The 25,971-nt window shown below is 50.9% G+C and overlaps 2 protein-coding genes across 3 annotated transcripts in view; both read left to right on the top strand.

Annotated features, from left to right (window-relative positions):
- CAPN5 (calpain 5) overlaps positions 1–22,617 on the top strand; it is a 57,458-nt gene extending 34,841 nt beyond the window's left edge. For both annotated transcript variants that reach the window (XM_080613095.1, XM_080613094.1), the window contains exons 3-13: positions 1,514–1,645; positions 10,181–10,389; positions 10,803–10,995; positions 11,539–11,732; positions 12,452–12,529; positions 13,241–13,436; positions 14,394–14,516; positions 14,992–15,188; positions 15,492–15,613; positions 19,078–19,214; positions 19,529–22,617. In XM_080613095.1, the coding sequence (XP_080469221.1) occupies positions 1,514–1,645; positions 10,181–10,389; positions 10,803–10,995; positions 11,539–11,732; positions 12,452–12,529; positions 13,241–13,436; positions 14,394–14,516; positions 14,992–15,188; positions 15,492–15,613; positions 19,078–19,214; positions 19,529–19,711 (1,764 nt within the window). In that variant the 3' untranslated portion in view covers positions 19,712–22,617. The remainder of the gene's footprint in view (positions 1–1,513; positions 1,646–10,180; positions 10,390–10,802; positions 10,996–11,538; positions 11,733–12,451; positions 12,530–13,240; positions 13,437–14,393; positions 14,517–14,991; positions 15,189–15,491; positions 15,614–19,077; positions 19,215–19,528) is intronic.
- OMP (olfactory marker protein) lies at positions 4,088–4,567 on the top strand (the record flags this gene model as incomplete). Its single annotated transcript, XM_080614248.1, has 1 exon — positions 4,088–4,567. The coding sequence occupies one exon, from the start codon at positions 4,088–4,090 to the stop codon at positions 4,565–4,567; it is 480 nt and encodes a 159-aa protein (XP_080470374.1).
- Positions 22,618–25,971: the final 3,354 nt, after the last annotated feature.

Here is a 25,971-nt window from a genome sequence, read left to right as displayed (position 1 = left end):
AACCCAGTGCCTCTGCCACCCAGAACAGGGTCACTAAGCACTGATCTTGCAGACATCCCCATCACCAACACACAGGAGGGAAGCATCCCCTGCTGCTGGCGTGAAGCAGGAGCTAAACCCCACTGCTGCTCTCCCATCCCTGTCTGCACTCGGGTGCTGGGAAGCGCAGGCAGCTCTCGCCTTTGGTGGCTGGCAGCTTACCTCCCTCTAGTGCTTATCCCAACCTCCTGCAGCTGGGGGGGGGATTACTCCTCTCCCTTGGGTTTCATCCCTGCCCTGTTTGTGTCCGGATGGAGCTCTGGTTATTTTTCAGGTGTATGGTGCTGACTGGGTTAGGTGAGGCAGCAATTCCTGATCCTCCCCATGATGGGCAGTGGCAATCCAAATCCCCATGTGCACAGTTTGGGGGGAACATGTTATTCTGGGTGCAACCAGGCTGAAAACCTGGGAGCAGAAGGGAAATCTGCTTTTCCTTTCCCCCCATCCCATGAAATGTAATAACAAAGGAGGGGAAACAATTCCTTTGGCTCTTTGGCCCATCTGCTCCCAGCCTCCAGCTGTACAGGACCTTCCAACCTGGGCTGGTAAGAGGAAAAGCTTAAAAGAAGCAGTGTTTCACATGAAGCATGCTCAATGCCCTCTGGTATTTTAGGGCTTTCTTGGCCAAGCCCTAAGTGGGAGTGGGAAGGAAGGGCAGGCTGGCAGGAGCTGGGTGGACTAACAGTGATGTGGTTGGTGCCTTAATGGTTGGAGGGATGAACCCAGCTCTTAGCTACCTCCTCCCCAAACTTCTCCATTCATGGTGCCCATGTGCTATCCACCATCCTGCTTTTGGGGTCACAATGAGCATTTAACCATCCTGGCCCAGCTACAAAGCTTTTAGCTCGCCAAATTCTCCCCATCTGCTGTTGCTAAGACCTGGGTGAGGATACTTGTCTTCTTGCAACCAAGGCTGAGCCCTCAGGGTGTGTTGGGCTTTCCTGGGTGCGCTGATTTAGGCACTGTGATTGCTCCTCTAAATGCCTGGCTCTGCCCTTCTGCATGGTTTTAGTTTTGGATGGATCCACAGGTTCCAGTATGGGAGATGGCGGGTTTGAGTGATGCTCTCCAGAGTAAAATAAGAGAGGGAGAAGCTTGTAAAGCAGTCACGGGGTAGAGAGAGCTGAGGGGCTTATAGGAAGTAACAGAGTGGATTTAGAAGAGGGGCTGGAATGGTTTGAAAATGTACCATTTCACCTGCAATAGTTACAGCAAAGCTGTGCTGATGCTGGAACAGAACAGGGAATAGGTCTGGTGTCACTTCAGCAGTGATGCTGCCCATGTCGTGGTGAGAGCAGAAGGCAGGACAAGGTTCTCCTGCCACCAAGCGTGATGAGAGAGGCCAGCAGAAAGCTGCAGGTTTAAATGGAGCCTGGGGAAGAGAGGAATAGGTTTTCCTTTGCCAAGACGCCTGGATCCTGGTTTCCCTGTCTCCTTGCTAACTCAGTGTGTCTGTTTCTGTTCTGTCCCACAGGAGATCTGCAATGATCCACACCTCTTCGTGGACGGGATCAGCTCCCATGACTTACACCAAGGCCAGGTTGGGAACTGCTGGTTTGTGGCTGCCTGCTCCTCCCTGGCATCTCGGGAGTCTCTGTGGCAGAAGGTAAGGGATTCCCCATGGCAGGGGAATGCCCGTCTTTAACACCTTGGCTTTGCATTGTGTTTGTCCAGTTCTTCAGGGATGCCTCAGGTCCCCAAAATGGTTCGTGTGCAAAAACCTCCCTTAAAGGACTGTCCTTCAAGGGGAATTTGTCATCATTGCTGCAGTCACCTCACACTCAAGACAAATCCTTGGACAGTCTCTTTAACCACGTAGATCAAGCCCCATCTTCTCCTCCAGATCCAAATCTGATCCCCCCCACTCCAAAATCACCTAAACCCCAAGAAGAACAGAGCTCAGGGTGCTCTGCTGCAGCATTTGGCCCTGTTTCCTTAATTTCCATGGTGTTACCCCTCTTTGGCTGCTCAGTGTGTGCCCACCTTGGCAATGAGCTACCCTGCACTGGAGCAGGTAGAGTGATTTGAGGATCATAGCATCTTTCCCAAGGCACCGCTTCCCTAAAGCATCCATCCCTGGCATGTCCCGTGGTTGGATTGCACCTTGTAGCAGTGATCCTTCAGTGTGGCGTCCAAAGGGATTGTGTTAGGGGCCAGGAAGCCACCAAAGAGCTGCACCAGAGCAAGGGGCTGCAGACCCAGAGAGCAGCCACAGAGGTACAGGGAAGGAGGTGCTCAATGCCATGTCCTTGGACTGTCTATGCCTGAATACACTGTGTCCACTGCTATAGAAGAAGTCAGTCCTGTGAAAGCAAAAGCAGGAGGGCCTCAGACCGTGGTACAGGCATGCCTCCTTGTAGGACAAGAGCCCAGCAAGTTGCAAGCACCTTTCCATAGATTTTAGTCCAAAAAAGCCACCAAAGCCCTTCGGTGTGTGCAGGCAGCATCACTGCTTCACACACAGCCTCCTGGTGTGGTGGCAATGGACCTAAAAGGGGTCCCTCCACCCTACACCTTTGCGTCTGCTCTGTGTGCTGTGGTACCTGCAGTCTCTGTTATGTGTGGGTTTGGGGATGATGAAGTTCTTGAGTTTGTGTTTGTTGCAGCGTCCCCATTGTCTATTTAACTCCAGGTTTTTCTTCATATGGGAACAGGATAGCTGTTGCTGGTTTCTGGATCAGCAGTAAGGTGTCCTCCCATCGTGGAAGTGGTGACTGTTGTGGTACAAGAGGTTGTTTAGCTTCTTCCTCTGCGCTGACATCTCCCAAGGGGGAGCAGGCACATTTTCTTCCCTCCTCACCATTCACTTCCAGCCCTGCCTTGGGAAACATCAAGCAAACAGAAGCCGGGTCCCTTGGGACACCTCGTTATTTCAGTTTGCCCCCAGCATTGCTTTTTCTCCCTTGACACTTTGGCTGTGGCTGTTTGTGCCTTCTCATTTTCCATCCCTTAACTCTCAGAGGCTCTTCTTTGCCTGCCTCCTCTTTCTTACTGAAAGCCTTGTTTCCTGGCCAAAGCCGCAGTTCTTCCCTCCCAGTAATGTTCAGTTTGCTGTGGTGTTGGAGACCTATGAATTAGACAGGCCCTTTGCTAACCCTTCACATGATGCTTTGAGGGCTTAGGATGAATTGGAAGGAGAAAACGTGGCTGTGAACTGCAGCGGCAACTTTTAAAGCAAAATGGAAGATGCCAAGTGCACAGATTAACCCTTTGGTCCAGGGAGACACCAGATCTGCTGGGATTAAAGCCTGGTCCTTGCTGAACATCTGAGAGCCCAGAATCATAGAACGGTTTGGGTTGGAAGGGACCTTAAAGCTCCTCCAGTTCCAACCCCTGCCACGGGCAGGGACACCTTCCACTAGAGCAGCTTGCTCAATGCCCCATCCAACCAGTCTGCAAATACCTAATGGAAGGGTATGGGATAAGATGGAGCCAGACTCCTGCTGGGAATGCACATTCACAGGACACAAGATAACAGCAGAAGCTGTAGCTTATCTTCAGCACTGAGCATGGTCAGACAGTGAAACAAGGGCCCAGAGAGTCTGCAGGATCTCCGTCCATGGAGATACTCAAAGATAGAGTGCACAAAGCCCTAAGCAACCTGATTTAACCTTGATGTAAGTCTTACTTTGAGCTGCAGGTTGGACCAGATCCTTCCAGAGTCTCCTTCCAACCTGAATTATCCTTCTTTCAGAGAAAGCCCTGCTGCCCAGACCTGTTGGGTCACATAGAATCAACCGGGTTGGAAAAGACCTTTAAGATCATCATCCCTGGCTGCATGCCTTCATTTTGGGATAACGAGCTGTGGTTGTCAGGCAGGTTGCCAGGGAGGCTGACATCAGACATCCCTTCCCTATAGATTATCATGCACGGTAGCACCATCAGTTCCTAATCTGCAAAGAGACACCCAGGGGAAGCCCTGGAGGGTGTTCTGCGTCACTGGCCCGGGTTGCTTAGCACCGCCGGACCATGAAGAGGTGGCTTGGCAGCTTTTTCCCTCCGTGTGTCCTATTGGAGAGCCAAACATAGCAGCGGAGCAGCCGAGGTGATGGCAGTGCAGGCAGGGATGCTCGAGCTGCCCTTCCTCCGTGATGACCAGCTCACCCGGTGCATGAGGCTGCGATTCCAGAGCCTGCAGCAGAAGAACGGGAGGCCCCAGGATGGTGAGAAGCTGCTGCATCCCAACGAGCACATCTACAGAGTGGATTTCAGCCGGCAGCACAACCTGCGCTTCCTCCGCTGGGATATCCGGCTGGAAAGACCTGGGAAGGTCACCGTGACCGGCACTTCCCAGCACTGGACTCCTGATCTCACCCACCTTATGAACAGGCAGCTGCTGGAGCCGGTGGGTATCTTCTGGAAGAAGCCAGGGGCCGAGGAGGTGGAATGCAATGAAGCAGATGCCCAGGAATTTGGGGAGCGGATAGCCGAGTTAGCCCGCATCCGTAAGGTGATGTATTTCCTCCTCGCTTTCACCGACGGCCTCGAACCAGCTCAGCTGAAGGGCTCCATTGTTTTTAAAGCCTGATCCCCTCCTGCTCTGCCCTTCTTCCTCCAGCTGTGCTTTTGTCTTTGTATTCCTTTTAGTTTGGTTTTTGGTTCAGCTTTGGTGTGGTTCTTTATGAGGGATGGCATCACTGAAAAGCGAAGGACAGCACTTCTGGAGCCCTGTGAAACCTTCCCATACGTGCTGTCCTTTGGATGATGGGGAGGAAGGGACCACGAGCTTGCTGCTGTATTTGCCTAGTGTGTGTAAATTCAGCAGGGATTCTTCAGGTCTGACTGGTGCAGGGTCTTGCTGGCTTGGAAATATGAGGCTGCTCTAAGCCCTCCAACTGTGTCGACTGCACAGCAAAAGCCTGATGGAAAACCATGAAATTGCCATTCCAGGAACAGGAGGGACAACCTGGAGAGAGCCCTGGCTTCCAGTTTCTATCCTAACCATTATAAAGGGAAAGCTTGTTTGAGGTGCAGTGCTTCTCCTTGCAATGATGCTGAATGCTGCAACTGAGGCTGCTTGTTGTCTCTGAAGACCAGTCCGGTGGAGGACCAGCTTGCCGTGAAGCTGAAGTACATTTGGACGCGCTGTGTTCTGCAGATGGCAAAACCCACTGGGCAAACTGGTGCAGGGAGGCTGGAGCACCCTTTCTCTGACAGCCGCCACCATTTCTGGCTGGGGGTCATTGTGGGGAGAGGTACTGCAGCACCCTGCTCACCTCGGGCTGCCTGGACACTGTTGGTCCTCAGATGGGTTGGAGCAGGCATTCCTGTGTGTGCAGAGCCAGGCAGGCGAGCCAGCATCTCGGAGCAGGCTGTAGGTCTGAGCCAGCAGTGACTGCCCTGCAGCAAAAGCAATCTGTGCATTGCTGTGGCCTTAAAGCACCCATGAATAGGCTTATTCTGAAGCATTTAGAGAGCCAAAAGGCTGCAGGGCACATTGCAGGCCACAGAGCAGGAACCTGCTGCTCCTGTCTCCTACCTACTACAGGTGCTGAGGCAGGGAATGGTGTCTGGGTGGCCATGGGGGTAGAGAAGGGAGATGCAAGTTTAGGAGCAGGAGGGTGTCTGGCTTGTTCCATGACTGTGAATAAACTGTTTTGGACATTCCCTTTTCCTCCAGCAATAAGCAGAAGGTATTTTGGTGAAGCTTCTTGAGATCCACAGGTAGAAATGTCCTTTGAGTCAAGTACAATTGGTTCTTTGCTAGGATTGCACTCCAGTGTGGGTGAGTGCTCCTCAAGGTATGGCCTGAGATTGTCCTGAGGTGTGTAAAGAGAGGGCAGTGATGGGACTTTGTACCCATGGCCTGACTTAAGTGGACCATCCCCAACAGAGTCCAACCTCATCAAAGCCTCCAGAGATGCAGGCTCCATGCCCTCCTCAGCACAGCAATAAGGTGTAAAATGATAAGCACAAGCTAAACCAGGCAGAGAGGAGAAGGAAAGGAGGAAGATCAGTTACTAGCTGAGATGGTGGGAGCTTTGAGCCTTACCCAAAGCTCAGCAACCACCGAATCACACAGCCATGGGCATTGCTGGAGAAACTGATGTCTTCATTTAGACCCCAAGCAATGCTGGACTCAGTGAGGAGAGACAAAAATGGATGTATCCCATCCCTGGCAGTGTTTGTTCAAGGCCAGGTTGGACACAGGAGCTTGGAGCAAGCTGCTCCAGTGGAAGGTGTCCCTGCCCATGGCAGGGGTTGGAACTGGATGAGCTTTAAGGTCTCTTCCAACCCAAACCAGTTTGGGATTCTGCTCGGCCATAGCATGGACCAAACCCACTTCTAGGATCCTGGCAGACTTTCCCCTAGGAGACCTTGCCTCTATATCCCAGACTACAAACCACGTTAGACCCAACAGCAGGAGCCACTTCCAACATCCCAAGGGGTTTTTGCATTCCAGGTCTCTCGCTATGCCATTGCTAAGCTGCTGGTTGCTGGGGTAGAGTTCTTGCTGCAGATACCTCGCTGGGTATTGATGTACCACAGTGAATAAAAGCCTACTCAACAGGGTTCCCCTTAAGGACTGAGGCTGTGCATGTGTTCTTATCCTAATCCTGCACACAATAAAGCACCAACCACCAATTTCAAACTCACTGTTGGTATTTCTGAGCACCTTTTCATCTCCTGTAAACAGTAAAATGAACATTTACCTTCTGTTTCCTTGGTGTGAGAGGCTTAATGGAGCGTTTAACAGGTTTGTGTGGTTTGGGAGGGGTTTGAAGCTGGGTGTGAAGGGAAATGATCCTCAGGTGGATCCTCCTTTCCATGGGAGCTGGGAGGTGAGTGGGGCACTGTGATCACCCCTCTGCTGCAGGGAAGATGAGCCTCTTATACCAGCCACTGGAACTCTCCCTACACAGTTTCAGCATCCCATAAAGGCTTTCAGATACACCACTCTGTCCCATCTCCCAAGGGGATTTCATCCATGCTTCAGCAGATTGGCACAGTAGGGTCTCTCCCTCCTCTTTCTGAGCTGGCGAGTTCCCAGCAGAAGGGCCCCTGCTTGGAGGAATCAGCATCTACCAATTCCTCCTTCTAAGCAGGGACATTTCCCCAGGGTCATAGGTGTTTCTGGGCTCCCAATTTACCTATTTCTGACCCCTTTCACTGTAAATTTGTCCCACTGAAGGGTGTCACAGCTCTACATTTTGGGAACCCCTAAGCAAGAAGCACAGTTGGGTGAATGAGGATGAGGGGGGACCAATATTTCCACTGCCTCAGTGTCACCCAACCAAGTTGAGTCTGGGACTCAGTGGGATCCTGGGATGGGTGGTCCATGGCATGCTCTCCAGCATCCACTGGGAGGGATGGAGATGCCTGAGGATGTTTCCTGGGAGTGGGTGGAAGCTGTGGACCTGTGGACAATGATCTCCATGAGGGGTCCAGCTCCTGCTGGGGTTTGTGGATGTGCCCCATGCTAATCCTCCAGGTAGGTAATATGCAGTGTCAGGTCACAGGCAGGGGTTGTGCTGTGTGCCTTCAAGAGTGGTGTCCCAATAGGCACCACATCCCACACTGCCACCTCTCCCCTACAGCCGAGGGAGTCACAGACACCTTGGCCTGGGTGGAATGCTGTGCTCTGGGGGAGAAACCTGGTGTTTTGAGCTCACACCTTGCCCTTTGGGATGCTGAGGACAGATTGGGCTCTAGAGATCAGGCTCCTCTCATTCCCCTTAGGTTGGTGTGCAAGTACATCCGGTCTTAGATCCTGGTCTAGTGGCCCAACCACTTTTGCTGCCTTCAAGAGGGTGATGATGGGGACCGCTGTCTCCTGCCACCACTGACAGCAGTGGCAAGCCTCAGACCCAGCCAGCTGGAAGCTGGCTCTGCTGCCTCTAATCAATGCCATCATCATTTCTAAGCCCACATTAATAGCAAATTGATTAGCACAATGGTCCAATAGGACAATTCATTAGGATGAGCTCCAGTCAGGTGGGAATCGATGGGGACTGATGGCAGCTTGTCTGACCATGCCTGGCACTCTCCCAGCGGGAGTCTGGGACATGGTTGTTAGCACTCCTGGAAAGCACCAAACCCTCCAAAAGTTGCTCTTTTCCATTGCTCTGTCTGCTCTTCTTCCATTGATCCAGACAGCTCAGGAGTGCCAGTGAGTGAGGGCATCATTAATATTGCAGCATAGGAGCATTAAAAGCTTCGGGCTGGATCGTTGCTGGTAGTTAAGGAGTCAGTGGACTCTCCAGAGAGAAATATATCTGCAGGGTTATGGCTTTGTGACAGCAGCCAGAAGATAAAAGCTGAAGGCTCTGGCAGCTAGACAAGGGCCAAGGCACAATGAAGGGGGTCTCACCATGGCACATGGCTTTCTGAAGAGCCTTTTACCATGCAGTGTAGCTGTGTCCTGTCCTATCTCACCCCAATACCCACAGCTGTCTCCACAGGACAGTGATTATTTGGTGTATTGGAACATAATTTTCCTTTTAGGAACGTTGGGATTGTTCCGTGTTCAGGTCATGGTGCTTTGGGAGCAGGTAACAAGCAAAGGTGTGGACAGTCGGTCACATTAATGCAGCTGAGTTGGTCAGTACTTGTCAACTCTCGACTACTTTGTCAATACATGGCCTCACAGCCCACCCTGGCCACGAAGTGAAGCCACGTTGCCTTCACCCTCAACAAGAGCTAAACTGTGGTGGAGCAGTTCCTGGCTGTGTGCTTCTATGTGCTGGTTCTAGATAAAATATTGATCCTTCTATATGGAGCATCTGTGCACGGTTGGGCCCATTTCTGTCCCATCTTTCGGGTGGGTTTTCCACCCGAAGCAAAGCTGGTGGTGCCTGAAGCCAGGAAGGACTGTGGGCTTTGTTACCGCTTGCTCATGCCTGTCCCACTGGCAGTGCAGATGGCAGTGACACCAAACCTGCACTCCTTCAGCCCTCGGCTGCTCTAGGGTTTCTTTCCCTCTCGGCTCTCTTTTCCCTGTCCTTGCTTGGATGAATATGGTAGCTCTTGATAGGGAAGAATGGAGATGTTGTGGGGATGAGAATCTTCCTTTTCTCACTTTAGCAGAGTATATGCATATATACAAGGATGCTGGGGATGGACTCTTCATCAGGGACTGCAGTGACAGGACAAGGGGTAACGGGTTCAAACTGAAACAGGGGAAGTTTAGATTGGATCTGAGGAAGAAATTCTTTACTGTGAGGGTGGTGAGGCACTGGAATGGGTTGCCCAAGGAAGTTGTGAATGCTCCATCCCTGGCAGTGTTCAAGGCCAGGTTGGACAGAGCCTTGGGTGCCATGGTTTAGTGTGAGGTGTCCCTGCCCATGGCAGGGGGGTTGGAACTGGATGATCTTAAGGTCCTTTCCAACCCTAACTATTCTATGATTCTATATGTACGCAGTGTGTCTGGTCTCTGTTCATTGCCAACAGGTAGATGAACACAACACTTACTCTTGGGCCCGGCAATCACACCAGAATCAAGCGACAGCATCAAAGAAGGTGCCTTCACTTAGTAGTACCCTACTGACAATATAGTTAACAAAAATATGGTCATCAAAATAGCCATCCCTGGTCAGACCAAGGACCCTCTGCTCCAATAGCCTGTATGCAGCTGTAGATGGCAGCAGATGTGCAGGGTAGAGTATAAGAAAGAGGGACAAGGATCTTCACCCCCATCTTCCAAAGTGAGATGAAGTCTAAGCTATTCCAGTACACGTTAATCTAGTATGCGTTGGAAGAACTGGGTCCAAAACCTGTCCCCAGCAAGATGTAAGCAAGTCCATCCAACTCATACTCTTCCTTGGTTTTGATACTGGGGCCTACAAGGATGCTGGAGAGGGACTCTTCATCAGGAACTGGAGTGATAGGACAAGGGGTGATGGGTTGAAACTGAAACAAGGGAAGTTTAAGTTAGATGTAAGGCAGAAGTTCTTTACTGTGAGCGTGGTGAGGCACTGGAATTGGTTGCCTAAGGAAGTTGTGAATGCTCCATCCCTGGCAGTGTTCAAGGCCAGGTTAGATGGAGTCTTGGGTGCCATGGTCTAATGTGAGATGTCCCTGCCCATGGCAGGGGGGTTGGAACTGGATGATCTTAAGGTCCTTTCCAACCCTAACTATTCTGTGATTCTATATTGCCTGTGTTAGTTCCAGGATAAGAGTGCATGTGCCTCCTCTCTTGCAGGTCATCCCAGACTGGAAGGAGCAAGAATGGAATGCCGAGAAACCTGAGAACTACGTGGGGATCTTCCACTTCCAGTTCTGGCGTTTCGGTCAGTGGCTGGACGTGGTGATCGATGACCGCTTGCCCACACTCCACAACCAGCTCATCTACTGCCACTCCAACTCCAAGAACGAGTTCTGGTGCGCCTTGGTGGAGAAAGCTTATGCCAAGTAGGTATCTGGGTGGTTGCAGGACAAACTGGTACCTGGGTACCCTGGTTTTCATCTCTGTTCGTTCACCAGTTGGTTTGCACCAATGGAAACAACAGGTTTCCTGGAGGGAAGTAGGACATATCTCAAACAGACAAAGATTGTGAGGGAAAAACCCTTCTTGTAACAAAAGATCCTCCAACTCCACATGAGTTTAAGTAATACCTATTCTAGAGATTTCAAGTTCCTATTACTTTGCCCCATGACAGCAAGAGTGCTGCATGCAGCATGGACTTTTTCACCCTACTTTTCTGTCTTCACCCACTGGAAGTTTTATTACAGATCTCTCTTCTCCAGTCTGCCCCTAGAACTGTCCCAAACCCCTTCAAATGTCAATCCAGTGTTGTCATGCCATCCCTGTCACTCTCTTTCAGGTTGTCAGGCTGTTATGAAGCCCTGGATGGAGGCAACACAGCTGATGCCCTGGTAGACTTCACTGGTGGGGTGTCTGAACCTATTGATCTGACTGAAGGGGACTACATTACTGATGAAGCTAAGCGAAACCTCCTCTTTGAGCGCGTGTTGAAGGTGCACAACCGGGGAGGCCTCATCAGCTGCTCCATCAAAGTAAGCAATGTTGCTTGTATTGTCAGGGTCTCATGGGAATAGGCATTTGAGTGGTCTCTTATACTGTGGGAGACTTCTGAATTAGATGAGCTAAATTATGGCCAAGGGTCCCTACTTCTTCTTATGGATGGCAAAAGGAGTCAAGCCTGGATGCCAGCCCTCATTCTTGTGTTGAAGAGCCTAGATTCATTCCATCACTCTTCAAATGTTAGGAGGGGATTTGCTCCCAGAGGAAGGTGTTTTGGTGTCTGCATGTGGACATTTCCACAAACACCGGGTGCCAAACCTCCCATTATAACCAGTAGAATGAAATCTATTGGTTAACACTATGAGAGCTCAAAGGCCTCATGCAGCAGATGGAAACCATGAAGGATTTAGCACCTGAAATCATGGAATCCCAGACTGCTTTGGGTCAGAAGGGGCCTTAAAGCTCACCCAGTTCCAACCCCTGCCATGGGCAGGGACAGCTTCCACTAGACCAGGCTGCTCCAAGCCCCATGCATTCACATCCCCCTGGTACAGTGTCTGTATCTCCCTGCCCAGGCCACCTCAGCAGCAGACATGGAGGCTCGCCTGGCCTGTGGACTGGTGAAGGGCCACGCGTACGCGGTGACGGACGTGCGGAAGGTGCGCCTGGGCCATGGCCTCCTGTCCTTCTTCAAGTCGGAGAAGCTGGACATGATCCGCATGCGCAACCCGTGGGGCGAGCGGGAATGGAATGGCCCTTGGAGTGACACGTGAGTTAGGATGGGAACCAGCAGCACCTCTGTTCGGGGGGAAAAGTGGATGGATGGAAGCCGGATGGGAGCAAGGCTGTCCCATGAGGCAGTTTGACTACATCCACACCTATAGGATAACATCGTATGGGATGCTGTTTCAACCCATGTCCTAAACCTACTATTTCACTAGGGTAGATTCATTCTTTGCCTTGGGGTCGTGGAGGTCAACAGAAGGGTGGTTGAGCTTGACAAACCTTCTCATTAGTGCTCTAGTGGGTGTTGTGGTGAAATTGCAAGCATGTAGTACTCTACATTCACACTAGTGAAGGATGATTATAGCTCAGCTTTCTGCTCCCTGTCTTGTTCCAGCAAAAATAGCACCCAATAGATCCAATCTCTGCCACCACTGACTGCTGTGGTGTCTGTGGACGGGATAAAGAACCAAGGGCTGGTGTAACCAGAGCCTTTGGCTAGAGTTCAGTTCGTTATCGTCATTGATGGGGTTGTGATTGTACTGGCCAAACAAAGTCTTGCTAAGCTGGATTCAGGTCCACTGGTTGGGAATCTCCAAGCCATGCTGCACTCCCCCCATGTTTGAAAGATGAGCTAACCAGAGCATGTGGGAACTGGTTTATATAGACCTTGTGCCCTCGACAGATCTGCTGAGGCCAAGTAGGCCCTTGAATTCCTGTGTGTGCCCTTGCCCTCACAATAATGATCCTGAACTCTTCCCACAGCTCTGAGGAGTGGCAGAAAGTGAGTAAAAGTGAAAGAGAGAAGATGGGGATGACGGTGGAAGACGATGGAGAGTTCTGGTGAGTGCCTCCTGGGGTTGTCGCCATGGGCCATACCTACAAAGTCCTCCCAATGAAGCATGTGAGTCATTTCCATACATACAGCTATCAAGAACAAGCAGCCTTCCAAGCCCTAGGATCTTTAGTGATGCCTCCTCTTTGAGCCCATGGGTGTTAGCTTTGAATGGCCATGACCCTAGGATTGCAAGCTTCTCTGTATCACACTGCGTCCGGACTATTTCACCAGGGTACTTGCAACCTGTTATGAATTAACTTAACATCCTCACCAGATATGTTTCAATATAACAGGTACACATGTGTAGGAAGGGCCACTCCTCTACTTCTCCCACTCCAAAACACATAACTCTACTGTTTAAACTGAAGTATTTACTGCATACATGGAGAAAGGTATCTCCATCTTTTCTGTTATTCAACAGCCATCAGAGGCTACTCACACATGGTCTCTATGTCTATGATAGGGTGCTCAGGCATTGGAACAGGCTACTCAGGGCAGTGGTGGAATCACCATCCCTGCAAGTGTTCACACACAGTGTAGACAAGGCCCTCAGTGCCATGGGTTAGTGGTGGCCTTGGCAGTGCTGGGGTAATGGTTGGACTTGATGAGCTTAAAGGTTTTTTCCAACCCAGCTGATTCCATGGTTCTATGATCCTTCAGTGTCCTGTTGAGGGGGATGGAGCAGCATAACCCAGCTCTGCCCTTTCCTGACTTAGGATGACCTTTGAGGATTTCTGCAAGTACTTCACAGACATCATCAAGTGCCGTCTCATCAACACATCCTACCTGAGCATCCACAAGACCTGGGAGGAGGCAGTGCTACACGGGGCATGGACCAGGAGCAGTGACCCCTTGAAGAACCGCTGTGGAGGCTGTATCAACCACAAGGACACCTTTTTGCAGAACCCTCAGGTAAGTCATGGAGCAAAGGAATTTCTGGAGCCTTTACACGTGTTTCCAAGTGCTTAAATCTCCTACAGGGACCTAGAAGGGCAAAACAGCTATCAGACCTCTAGTAGATGAAATGTGCTCATGACCATTCTCTGGCTGAGACCCCTGGCACAGCATGACCTGCATCCAGGCTATTAACCTTGTCCCTCTTATGAGGGAGACTGCATCCAGGTGCCTGGTGTAGAGCATCTTGGCACAAGCAAACAGCAAGCTGTGGCACAGGGTAGCAGTGTTAGCTGGTGCCAGCCAAACAGAGTTATTTCCAACAGTGTAGATGCCTGAATGATCAAATTCCAGTTCTTTTGCCCAAACCTTGGCACTATTATATTCACCAGGGCAGGTGTAGTCTATACGGTCATTTCCTTCTAAAAGGTCCTGCTCTGAAGTTCATCTCCTGGAACAAGCTCTTCCATCCTGTACTGCTCCGAACTGGGATTCTCAGTAACATGAGACAAGTTCTTGTAAGGCCTTTATCTAACAATAAAGGATGAAGGATGATCTGGTCCATTGCAGGAGTTGTCAAGGATGTGAGACAGTTGTTTCCTGCTTCCAGCTCAGTATTAGTCTTCATCTTGGGTGTCTGTGACATAAATTCCTCCTTCCATGCCTCATAGGAGGACTTGTGGCAGACAGCAAGGGGTGAAAGTCTCTTGTATGGGACTACATCTAGACTCCTTGGATTCTGATGAGCAATTGAGAGACTGGATTTTCCAGTCTTTTTCTAAGATGAGCCAAAAAGGTCTTGGGAGGATGATGCCAGGTCCCAAGAGGGATGGGTGTAGGCTGTCAGTGCTGGTCCTGAAGCAATGACATGGGTGAGGAGAAGCTGAGGTTAAATCTACTCTGTGTCACCCCACCCATACCCAGTGATCCTGTCTTAGTAGGAGTCCTCCCTTACTTTCCTTCTTTTGTTCCTAGTATGTATTTGATGTGAAGAAGGCAGAAGATGAAGTGCTGATCTCCATCCAGCAGAAGCCAAAAAGGACCAGTCGCAAAGAGGGCAAAGGAGAGAACTTGGCCATAGGTTTTGATATCCATAAGGTAGACCATGGTTCCTGCATCTTGGCCTGAATACCCCAATACGTTTGTGGCGCAGTGGTACCTCTGTTCTGCATGACCATTGGTATTGTTCATTTAAGCTTTATCTGGGTGCCTCTGGGGTGCTTCAGCACAGCATGCTCCCCTCTAGGGATTTCAGAGGTGAACAGCGACAACATGGACAAGTTCTCCTTGCTAAAAGCAATGGCCTGTTATCTCCAGAAGCTGAAATCCATTAGACTTATGTGTTGTTTGATGGGCCCCCAATGTCAAGCTGGGATACAAGAGACAAGAAGTTCCTGAGCCAACAGAGTTGAGAAAAACCACATCCACACTTGTTTTCCATCCAGCCATTTTGCTGGTTGCCTCAACTCTGTCTCTCCCAGCACTGTGGGGTCAGACCCAAGGTGGATCCAAGTCCATTGTCATACACAGGCAGTGCTGTCCTTCTGACCATCCCACTGTGGTGTCTTCCCAGGTGGAGCTGAACAGGAACTACCGGATGCACACCCTGCAGCAGAAGGTGGCCAGCTCCATTTATATCAATTCCCGCAGTGTCTTCCTGAGGACAGACCTGAAGGAAGGCCGCTATGTCATCATCCCCACCACTTTTGACCCCGGTCATGTAGGCGAGTTCCTTCTCAGGATATTCACAGATGTGCCTTCAGACTGCAGGTAAGGAGCAAGAGCGGCGATGGGGAGGAGCTGACTGTTGGGAGACGTGGTCTTCCTGGTGGGAATTGGTCATAGCGTTGCCTGGAGATGGGTCATAGCCTTGCCTGGAGATGGTGTTTGGTTTCCTTTCAAGAGACAGGAAGAGAAGCTCCCACTCGGCTCCTAAGCATGACATGGGAGAGCATCCCAAACGCCAGTTGAGGAGACAGTGCATAGCTCTGCCATCCTGCTAGAGCAGACTCTCTGGCGTATCCATGGGGTAAGACTGGGCACCTCTCAAAGGACACATGTCTTCCCTTGCAGAGAGCTGACACTGGATGAGCCACCACATACCTGCTGGAGTGGGATGTGCGGTTACCCACAAGTGGTATCCCAGATCCATGTCCTCGCTGCAGCCGGGCTGAAGAACCAGGACTCCCAAGGAGGTACTGGTCTTTCCCTGTCTACTCCTGCGGGAGCTGGGAGGTGGTTGTTCCAGTGGGAAGAGGAGGAGGTGGTTTCATGAGGTGAGAGGTTGCTGAGATTTGTTACATCCTCAGATATGTTTTTTCAGTGAACAGGCCTGGTTCAGACACCAGAGGAGAAAGTCCATGGAGAATCAATGTGGACATGATCTGGAAGCTGTTATATTTAGGCTGCTGTGTAAGATCCTTGGGAGATCCTCCCAAAACTTCTCCAGTGCCCTTAGCAGTGGTCCTGTAGAAATCCAGGCTTTCTTCCTGAGTATAAGTAGCTTTAAAAGTCAGGAATCACATTTAAAGGCATTTTAGTAGGAAGGACAGAGGAGCAGTGGGACAGGCTGATGTGTTGGGGTAGTGTTCATCACCAGAGGCTGGATAAATGTCTGTTAGTAGAGGGTAGGTCAGATTTACCTCTTTTGGGGATATTGTGGATGGAGAGCTTTCTCCTCTGTTTCCAGTAAGTCCCACTCCATGCGTGGCTCCTAGGAGCCCTCTGAGATGACCTGAATTGTCACTAACACAGTGCACTGTATTTTGCCTCCTTGGTCCTCTAAAGGTTCATCTTGATGCTCAGATGCGGTTTTGACATCCAACACTTCTGTTGCATGAAAAGCAGCAGCAGCATCATGTATCAGCATGTCCTGCAGCCACATAGAAACTCATGGCAAGAGCCCCATGCTCAGTCCATCCTAGGGACCAAGAAACCCAGGGGTAGTGAAGACTTGGACTGGCAGATCATTGAAATAGGGATGAAGGGTGTAGAGGTTGTGATTAGAGATGCCTTTTCACCGAGGGAACAGACCGGATCCAAGCCTTTCTCCTCCATTTCCTAAGTCAAGGACATGTGCTGGATGTGGCAAGGTTTAACCAGGTACTTCCAAGCCAAATTTAAAGTCTAAAACTCAAAAACTCAAGATTTAAAAGATCTAAATGAAAAAGTTATCTTTTTTTTTCATCCAAACATTACTGTAAGGGCTGTGCATCACTAGAGCCCGGAAAGTAAAGACCAGCATCCTTCCTTCGAGCAAGGATTAGCCCTATTTGCTTATTTAACACATGCCACAAAGGGAGCCCTTCTATCCTGTCTGCTGTTTGGGAAGGCAATTTGACCCTAGGGAGGGGAAAACACCACATCCCAGTGTAGCTTAGCAGTGAAGGGAAATCTGTAGCCAAAGGTCTCTGAACTGTTCACAAAACCCAGATTTATCTTTCCTGCAGACAAAGGTGGATTCTGGAGCCATAAAACAATATTTTTCAGCAAGAAGCCCTTGGGAATGGCTTTTTTTCCAGCTGTTTTCCAGCTGTTTTCCAGCTGTTCAGCTCCCACCACCACCAACCCGCGTTGTGCTTTCCAGCGCAATGGCATGTCTCGCATCTCTCAGCCCAGGCTTTCCACACTAGTTTGGAAGCAGTGATTTCCAGATGGGAATTTGGCTCCGGCTGATGGAATATGAGGATTCACTGGGACATCCCAAACGACAAGGCCAGTTTGGAACAACAGCCATCAAGTCCAGCAGCTGTGTGTCACCAGGGAGCCAGGTCCTTGCAAACAGAAAGCAAGGAGGTGGTCTGGCAATCAGAGATGTGGTTCTTAAATCCCTGGTGCTCCGAAGGGGATGGTTTGTTCCTTCTCGTTTCCCTATTTCCCTTGGAGAAGAACTTATCCATCTGGTTTGGCTTTCCATTATAGCTCATGCTGGGAGTTAAATTCCCATAGCAATAGCTCATTCTCCATTGGAATTCCCAAAACAAGTGCTCATTTCGTAAGGGGAAAATGATCCCTAGTGAGGGACTCTTTCCCTTTCCTGGAAGCTCAGGTACCATCCAGCTGTGGTCTGGTAGTCTGTGAACTTGGTAACTTTACTCTCCATCTTTGTGGCCTGCTTGTTCCCTATGGCTGTATTTTCCCACCTAGGATATTGCAATAACATTCCTTTCCCACTTCCTCATCCATTTCCCACTCATTTCCCACGGTTGCCCCTCAATGCCCAATCTTTCTCTTTCCCATTTATTTCACTACCACCAATGATACTTTTTGACATTTTAATCCTCTCCCTGAATTAGAATCAGAATCATAGAACAGTTTGGGTTGGATAGGACCTTAAAATCATCCAGTTCCAACCCCCTTGCCATGGGCAGGGACACCTCACACTAAACCATGGCACCCAAGGCTCTGTCCAACCTGGCCTTGAACACTGCCAGGGATGGAGCATTCACAACCTCCCTGGGCAACCCATTCCAGTGCCTCAGCACCCTCACAGTAAAGAATTTCTTCCTTAGAGCCAATCTAAACTTCCCCTGTTTCAGTTTGAACCCATCACCCCTTGTCCTGTCACTACAGTCCCTAATGAAGAGTCCCTCCCCAGCATCCTTGTAGCCCCCTTCAGACACTGGAAGCTGCTCTGAGGTCTCCACGCAGCTTCTCTTCTCCAGGCTGAACAGCCCCAACTTTCTCAGTCTGTCTCCATACAGGAGCTGCTCCAGCCCCTGCTCATCCTCGTGGCCTCCTCTGGACTTGTTCCAACAGCTCCATGTCCTTTTTATGTTGAGGACACCAGAACTGCACACAATGCTCCAAGTGAGGTCTCACGAGAGCAGAGCAGAGGGGCAGGATCACCTCCTTCGACCTGCTGGTCACGCTCCTCTTGATGCAGCCCAGGATACGGTTGCTTTCTGGGCTGCGAGCGCACACTGCAGCCGGCTCATGTTCATTTTCTCATGGACCAACACCCCCAAGTCCTTCCCAGCAGGGCTGCTCTGAATCTCTGCTCCCTGACCACCCCTTTTTCTTACCCTCATGTTAGTCATTATACTGACAGCTCCTGCAGCATTTGAGTCGCACTAAGTCTAGGAGTAAGATGGGCCCATGATTTATGCATTGGGGTGAAAAGCACGGTCCCTACTGAGGTAGCTTGTCATCACCTTAAAGTAAAACCAAGGTTAGGCTGGCTTGGGAGTATATGTGCTGCAAGTGGGTTCTTGCAGCTTGAAGGCTCTTGCCTTCCTGGTGTTTCCTTTCACAACCTCTATGAGCCTGTTTCTCTTCTCCATGGCTTGCTTTCTGCCTGCCTTCAGCCGAGCAAGTGCTGAAAGGAGCGTTGAGCAGGGTGATGTCTTCCATGAAAGATTTATCCCAAAGGTTTAGGAGGATTTGGAGTGATGAAAGAGTGTTTATGTAGAATATGGGGTCAAGGAGGAGGCTATTTCATAGCAGTCCATCACCACTTATTGTCCAGCGTTGTCTAACAGAAGCCTGAGCCCAAGAGCTGAGCTTTCGGGACATCATCTGGGGTGTGATGAGCTCTTTGGCAGATACCCATCTCCTCTGTTGGGTTATGGAGGAAAAGTGCTGTGTAACAACCCTGGAAAAGGGCTCTGAGGAATTACAGGAGCTGTAACAAAGCAGAAATTCCCTTTTCTCTCCCCAGGAGCTGACCCTTACGTGATCATAAAGTGTGAAGGGCAAAAAGTTCGCTCTCCAGTGAAGAAGAACACGGTGTCTCCAGAGTTTGACGTGAAAGGGCTCTTTTACCGCAAGAAGCCAGGACAACCCATCATTGTTCAGGTAACAGGGAACCAAGTATGGAGACCCTCTTTCACTTTGAACCCCCCTACCTGCCCTCTTCTCATACTGTCCACGGCGGGTCTGTTCCCCAAGGCTGAGCATCATCAGTTCATGCAGCTCAACCTCCCACCACCACGTGCATCGGGTAAATGCACATCCCTCACCCCTCTCACTTACACAGTGAACCCCAAACCTGGACCACCTCCACGCCTGCAGCTCAGAGCAGGTCCCCAATAAACCCTTCTCCTCTCTAGTGCACGAAGCTTGGCTTCATCCCTCAAAGACCTCCCCTCATTTCCGCTTTGTTTCCCCAGATCTGGAACCACAACTTAATAAGTGACGAGTTCTTGGGCCAAGTGGTGCTCACGGGGGACCCCAGTGACCGGCAATCAGTGCACACACTGCACCTCCAGGACAAGGGGAACAAGAGATCAAATGATCTTCCTGGAACCATCGCCGTGAGGCTGCTCAGCAGTAACATCCTCACCAACGTCTGAGTACTCAAGGACTCTTCTTCTGGTGCCACATCTGTGTATACAACATGCACACATACATATATATACACACACACACAGAGCCTACCTACCATCTGCAAAGTGTATATGAACCATGCATGCATTCCACTCAAAGGAGCCAATCTTGTGTTTTCAATGTTGACAAATGGTGCCTTTTTGAGGAACCACAACGATCCTTCTGCTGGCGTCCTCTCTCTTGCAGCCCCCATCGCCTCCGTGTGTCCCATGGGATCGCTGTGTGTCCTGACGGCCAGAGCACAATGCCCTGCTTGTTTACACAGGCTGCACACACGTGCCACCATGTACCATGGGTCTCACCAACTTGCTTCAATGCACCTTCGATGTATCTGCTTGGTTTAAGAGTTGTCATCTCCCCTGAAACTGCCATTTAATTGCTTGTCTTTGGAGGCACCTCAGTGAAGGAGAAGTGGAAAAAGAGATTGGGACCTTTTGGACGTTCTCTGGGTATGGGTTTGCATAGTGCAGCTAGAAGGAGAATGCACCAAGGCAGTCCCGTATCCCAAATCCACATGGGTAACAAGAGTAAAGGCTCCGTCACCTTAGGGACAAGCTGTCTTGAGTCTTGTCAATTGTTCAACCCCATGCAACTCTGAAGGATACAAAGATGCCAACGACCATGATGGGACAACCGGCATCGTTCTGGTCTCAGCTCCTGTGTGTGCCTCTCGAACTGCCATGGTGCCTGCTGTCTCCATGTCTTCATGCAGTCCCCATCCCAAGAGCTCACTCCCATAGCTGGGTGGGTTGTGTGCTGGGGCCATTCAGTGTTTAGATAAGGGGAGATCAATTCCTCTGAAGGCCAAAGCATCAGGTCCAAGGGATGGGGAGCTTCACTCAGTGGGCTCCATCTTTACCGCTGCATCATTTCTCAGTGCCTGGCTTTCCCAAATTCCTCTGTAAAACAGTGGGATTTTAGCTTGTGTTAAAGAAGCACTGCTCCCAGTGCAGCCTGAAAATGCTGGCAATGTTGAATTCATACCAGTGTCCATCTCTCACTTTTCGTTTCCAGGAGGATGAGTGGCACAGTGCTAGAGCCGGTCTCACAAGCACAACCCAAACGCATCCTCAGGGCCGTGGTCTGCTCCCGTTTGCCATGAAGTTGATCTTGATTCCACTGGGTGGCAGAATCCAGCTCCTTATAAACCATCCCAGATAAGCCCAACAGCCAAGCCTTGGCTGGCCTTGCAGCAGGTTTCAAAGCAGGTCCTTCTCATGATGTTTAGGTTGGGTTTGTTTTCTTCATGTGCCTTTAAAATGGGGCAAGATAAGGGATTTCTCTGTCAGATTTTCTATCAAGTACTCACTCACTGCATGCAAGTGGAAATGAATGTGTATGATGTAATCTTGGTAAGAAAAGGACGAGTGAACAGCAAAGCCTTCTTTTGCCATAGCAAGTAGGGTTTCTGCTTGTCCTACTAAATGCCCGTGTTTGTGCTGCAAGCTGGTACAGCTTCATTGACTTGTACAGGCTCTATCTTCATCTTCAGAGTTCACCTCCTATAGTGAAGAATTGGTTTTTGACCAAATTGCTTATTTAGGTTTTGGGTTTCAGGACTTAGAGGCAAGCAGTGGCCCAAAGGATGCTCTTTCCAGGTCTCAAGTTATTACAAGCTTGCACTGAGCATCCTTCAGCTCCTGGTGCTGGGACTTAGTTTAGTTCAGCATCTTGCAGAATCGGCTCAAACGGTCCTAGTTTAGTAACACTTGGACCCAAAAGTCAAAGCAAATCCTTGAATTTGGGCAAATTCATAGAATCGTAGAATCCCAGACTGGTTTGGGTTGGAAGGGACCTTAAAGCTCATCCAGTTCCAACCCCTGCCACGGGCAGGGACACCTTCCACTAGAGCAGCTTGCTCCAAGCCCCTGTGTCCAACCTGGCCTTGAACACTGCCAGGGATGGGGCAGCCACAGCTTCTCTGGGCACCCTGTGCCAGCACCTCAGCACCCTCACAGTAAAGAACTTCTGCCTTAGATCTAACCTGAACTTCCCCTGTTTCCGTTTGAACCCATCACCCCTTGTCCTATCACTATGTCCCTGATGAAGAGTCCCTCTCCAGCATCCTTGCAGGCACCCTTCAGAGGTACATACCTCTTCTGGCAGGGAGAAGAGGTAAAGGAGAGCATCACAGCACCGTCACGGGAGCTTTGCACCATCAGCAGCAGATGAGGCATAGCCAGCCTGCCTGTGTTAGCCTTGTTTCCTCAGGAAATCAGGCTACTGATAGCTTCAGTGAAGGAGACCCATTTGGCAAGGAGTGTCCTGACATGTGCCAAACCACACCATGATCCCTACAGAATGGCACTGAAGCTTGCTGAGGAGTAGCGGTGCCTTGGTACCCATGAGCAGCCTCCTTCCTTCCTACAGAGAATCAAGCCATAAAGAGAGGAAAGGCAGCTTTTTAGCAGCTTCTTCTAAAATATAACAATAATCACACTATATCAGGACCAAAATGGCTTAATATCCATAATACTTGCTTTTCCCAGAAAACTTTAGAGCAGGAGCCTTCATCCCCTTACATTCCAATGGAATAACAAAAACTACCTTTGTTGCTTTCTTCCTTTCCTTGTTTGTAGAGCAGATGAGGGAGGGCAGTTATCGAAATGCTATTCCTAACATTGATGCCTTTTCCCTTTGAATGAAGTAAAAAGATGCGCTTTATGTCTGAGAGGGGGGCAGGTCCAGGAAGCACTTCCCAGTCCCTCCCAGGTGCTGTAGGGCATATCCATGGTTTCTTTCCCATGTCTTTTGTTAATCATTTCAACGGTTGCAAGCAGCCTGCCCTTACACTCTGTGGAATCCATCTCTTTTGGGTGTCTGCATGTTAAACCAGGCTGTGACTTGTCTGCATCCCCAAAGGCACTGGGGTGTCGCGCTGCACAGGTTCAGAGCGTGGTCCAACCAGGAAGCCAACGTTGTACAGCTGTAAACCTCCTATAAATAAATTGTGTATATTTTAATCAGCCTTTAAATCCCTTCTGTTCTTGCTGAATGCTGTTGATGGGCACAAGGTGGCTCTGCGGAGCCGTTTTCCATTGCCTGATTTCGCTGAGCTCCGTTCACATTCTTCTCTCTGTGGACTTTGAGACCGAAGCAAAGTGATCTGCATGAAGGCTTCATGCAAGGTTACGCTCGTATTCCTTAGGAAAGGGCATGGAGGGGAAGGGCGGCCTCTTTTGGCTATAAACCCTCTGCATCCCATGTCACAGAGTCACCACAATGCAGGGAACTTGGGGTTTTGGGGTTTTGAGCCTCTCTTGCTCTGCAGGATGCTAAAAAGGGAAATATGATGGGCAGAGCAGCAGGAGGATGTGATTTGTGAGTGGCTTTCCCTCAGGGAACAAACCTGCACATTGGAAGCATCTGAAAAGCTGAAAGCCCATCGCTGCCCTTGGGAGTCTCCAGTATTGCTGCTGGATCCCAAAGTGCTGGTGCTGGGATCTTGTGTCCATGCTCCCATCTTAGCTTCCAACTCCCAGTGCTCCAGGTCTTGGGAGCATGGAGGAGCTGTGTCCATCTGCAGCCCATCAAAAGCCTGGAGTAGGCTTCTGGAAAAAGACTTCTTATTGCAGGGTGGGATCATCCCCTGGGGCAAAGTGTGCCTACCAACTGCTAGACAGAGAAGGGAGCATCCTAATCCTCTGCCTCCATCACTGTAACAGCTTGCAGGGACCATTCTTCAGAGGAAGGCCTCACAAACATCCTAATACCCTCCTGGAGGGTGTCATGAGCAGTAGACATGGCTGAGCACCTAAGGGGCTTAGATACTTCACAGAATCATAGGATCATGGAATGGTTGCTGTTGGAAAGCTCCTCCAGCTCCAACCCCTGCCACGGGCAGGGACACCTTCCACTAGAGCAGCTTGCTCCAAGCCCCTGTGTCCAACCTGGCCTTGAACACTGCCAGGGATGGGGCAGCCACAGCTTCTCTGGGCACCCTGTGCCAGCGCCTCAGCACCCTCACTGTAAGGGACTTCTTCCTTATATCCAGCCCTGCCTGCCCCTGTGCTGGAGGTGCACACTGACATGAGGTGCACACTGATGTGAGCTGGCAGCATGATTCCAGGCTGCTGGAATTGCTGTGGGACCCCAGCACATGGGGACTTTGTGCATGTTCAGAGACCAGCAGCAGGGAGTAAAGTGATGCTTAGCTCCAGGTAGGATCCAGCCCAGGCTCCTTGAGGGTCCTGCAGCATCTCATGCCTCCAGCACCGCTGTCTGCAAGTAGTGTCTGCTCACTAAGGTTAAGGTAACTAAACTGACACTTCAGAGTGTCCTCTATACCTGCAAGAGCATCTCCATGGAGAAACAGGCATCCCACCATGGGTGTGAGGTGATGCTGGAATATTTCTCCTTTGCATCCCCTGCAGCCTGCAGTTTCCCACCCTAATGCACACAGACATTCTCGCTGTATGGATACGAGCCTCCTGCTGCTTGAAAGGACCAGGGATTATTGGCAGGCAGGTTGGAACTAGGTGATCTCCAAGGTCCCTTCCAACCCAAACCATTCTATGATAAATCATCTCTCAAGCTTGAAGTCAATGGAATCTCTTCAAAGCTGACTCCCACAAGAGGACTGGGCAGCAGTGGGGAGTTTCTAAGGACTGAATAAGGGACAGAGTGGCTGCCCTGTGATTCCTCCCACATTCCATGTCGTTGGAATGGCTTTGGAGGAAGAAGGTTCTCATCACTTAGTTCTGCAGTATCACCAAAACATTCAACCGTCCCAGTCCCCAGGTAGGGTTTCAGGCCCCTTGGTCCAAAGCAGAGATTAGAAACACCTTGTGTGATCATACAGCAAATAAAAGGGTGTCTTTGGCACCGTTTGCTACCTAAAATGCCCAAGTAAAAACCCTTTGTGATGTTTCATAGCACAATTAAAAGCCAACCGCACCTTTCTCAGCAGGAAGGAGGAAAGACACCGGCTCAGATTTGGGCAGGGAGCCACCAGGTCAGAGTTAAGCTTCTGGGCAAAACCTCAGCTTTGAATTTCCTGGTCCTCAAGTGTTTTTCTGTCCCAGCTTTCACATTTACAAGCACAGTCTGGTGCATTCAAAGCAAAACGCCTGTCAGCTCCTGGCCCCATCCCACAGGACATCAATATGGTCCTTTGCACAGCACTGAGACCTCTTTGCGTGGGGTCCTCCCAGCCATCCCTTTGCCCAAGCAGCCATCAGGGCTCTGCTCAATGAAGGTTTGAAAATGCAGCATAACTTGTAGCTGGGCTCTTCCTGGGTACCATGGTCTGGGGCAGAGCACTTCCTGCACCCCCAGAGCGTGAGCAGCAGCTCAGGGAGGGGATCCTGCCCCTCTGCTGTGCTCTGGGGAGACCCCCCCTGCAGCCCTGATCCAGCTCTGGGGCAGCAGCACAAGAGGGACGTGGAGCTGCTGGAGCGAGGCCAGAGGAGGCCATGGAGATGCTGCGAGGGCTGGAGCAGCTCTGCTCTGGAGCCAGGCTGAGAGAGCTGGGCTGGGGCAGCCTGGACAAGAGAAGGCTCCTGAAGGGGAGACCTGAGAGCAGCTCCAGTGCCTAAAGGGGCTGCAGGAAGCCTGGAGAGGGGCTTGGGACAAGGGCCTGTAGGGACAGGCCAAGGGGAATGGCTTGAACCTGCCAGAGGGGAGACTGAGCTGAGCTCTTAGGCAGAAGCTGTTCCCTGTGAGGGTGCTGAGGCGCTGGCCCAGGGTGCCCAGAGAAGCTGTGGCTGCCCCATCCCTGGCAGTGTTCAAGGCCAGGTTGGACACAGGGGCTTGGAGCAAGCTGCTCCAGTGGAAGGTGTCCCTGCCCGTGGCAGGGGTTGGAGCTGGATGAGCTTTAAGGTCCCTTCCAACCCAAACCAGTCTGGGATTCATTCCATGACCCCAGCGGTAGCGGTGTCCGTGCTGGAGGTCTCACACACTCATTCCCACACCCCCCGCTCCAGGGCTGGCTGCATCCCGGCTCCTCCCCCGTAAGAGGCTCAGCGCAGGGCGGGCTCTGCCTCGCTCGGAGCCGGAGGCAGCGCGGCTCCGCGCCGGGCACCAGCGCCCCGTCCCCGGCCATGCCCCGCTGAGGTAAGGCGGAGGGGACCCAGGCTGCAGCCGGAGGGACCCCGCTGAGAGCTGGGGATGCTCTGGATGGGGTGCGATGGCTGCGAAAGGGGGTGCAATGGGATGGGATGGAGCGGGGATGCCTCCGATGGATAAAGCGTGGGGAAGGGGTTGGAAGGTGGGAATAGGGGGGTGA

This window comes from Psittacula echo, assembly GCF_963264785.1.
Source record: "Psittacula echo genome assembly, chromosome: 3".
NCBI lineage: Eukaryota > Metazoa > Chordata > Aves > Psittaciformes > Psittacidae > Psittacula > Psittacula echo.
The sequence above is the reverse complement of the archived record's forward strand: the minus strand, read 5'-3'. Positions and strand labels throughout refer to the sequence as shown.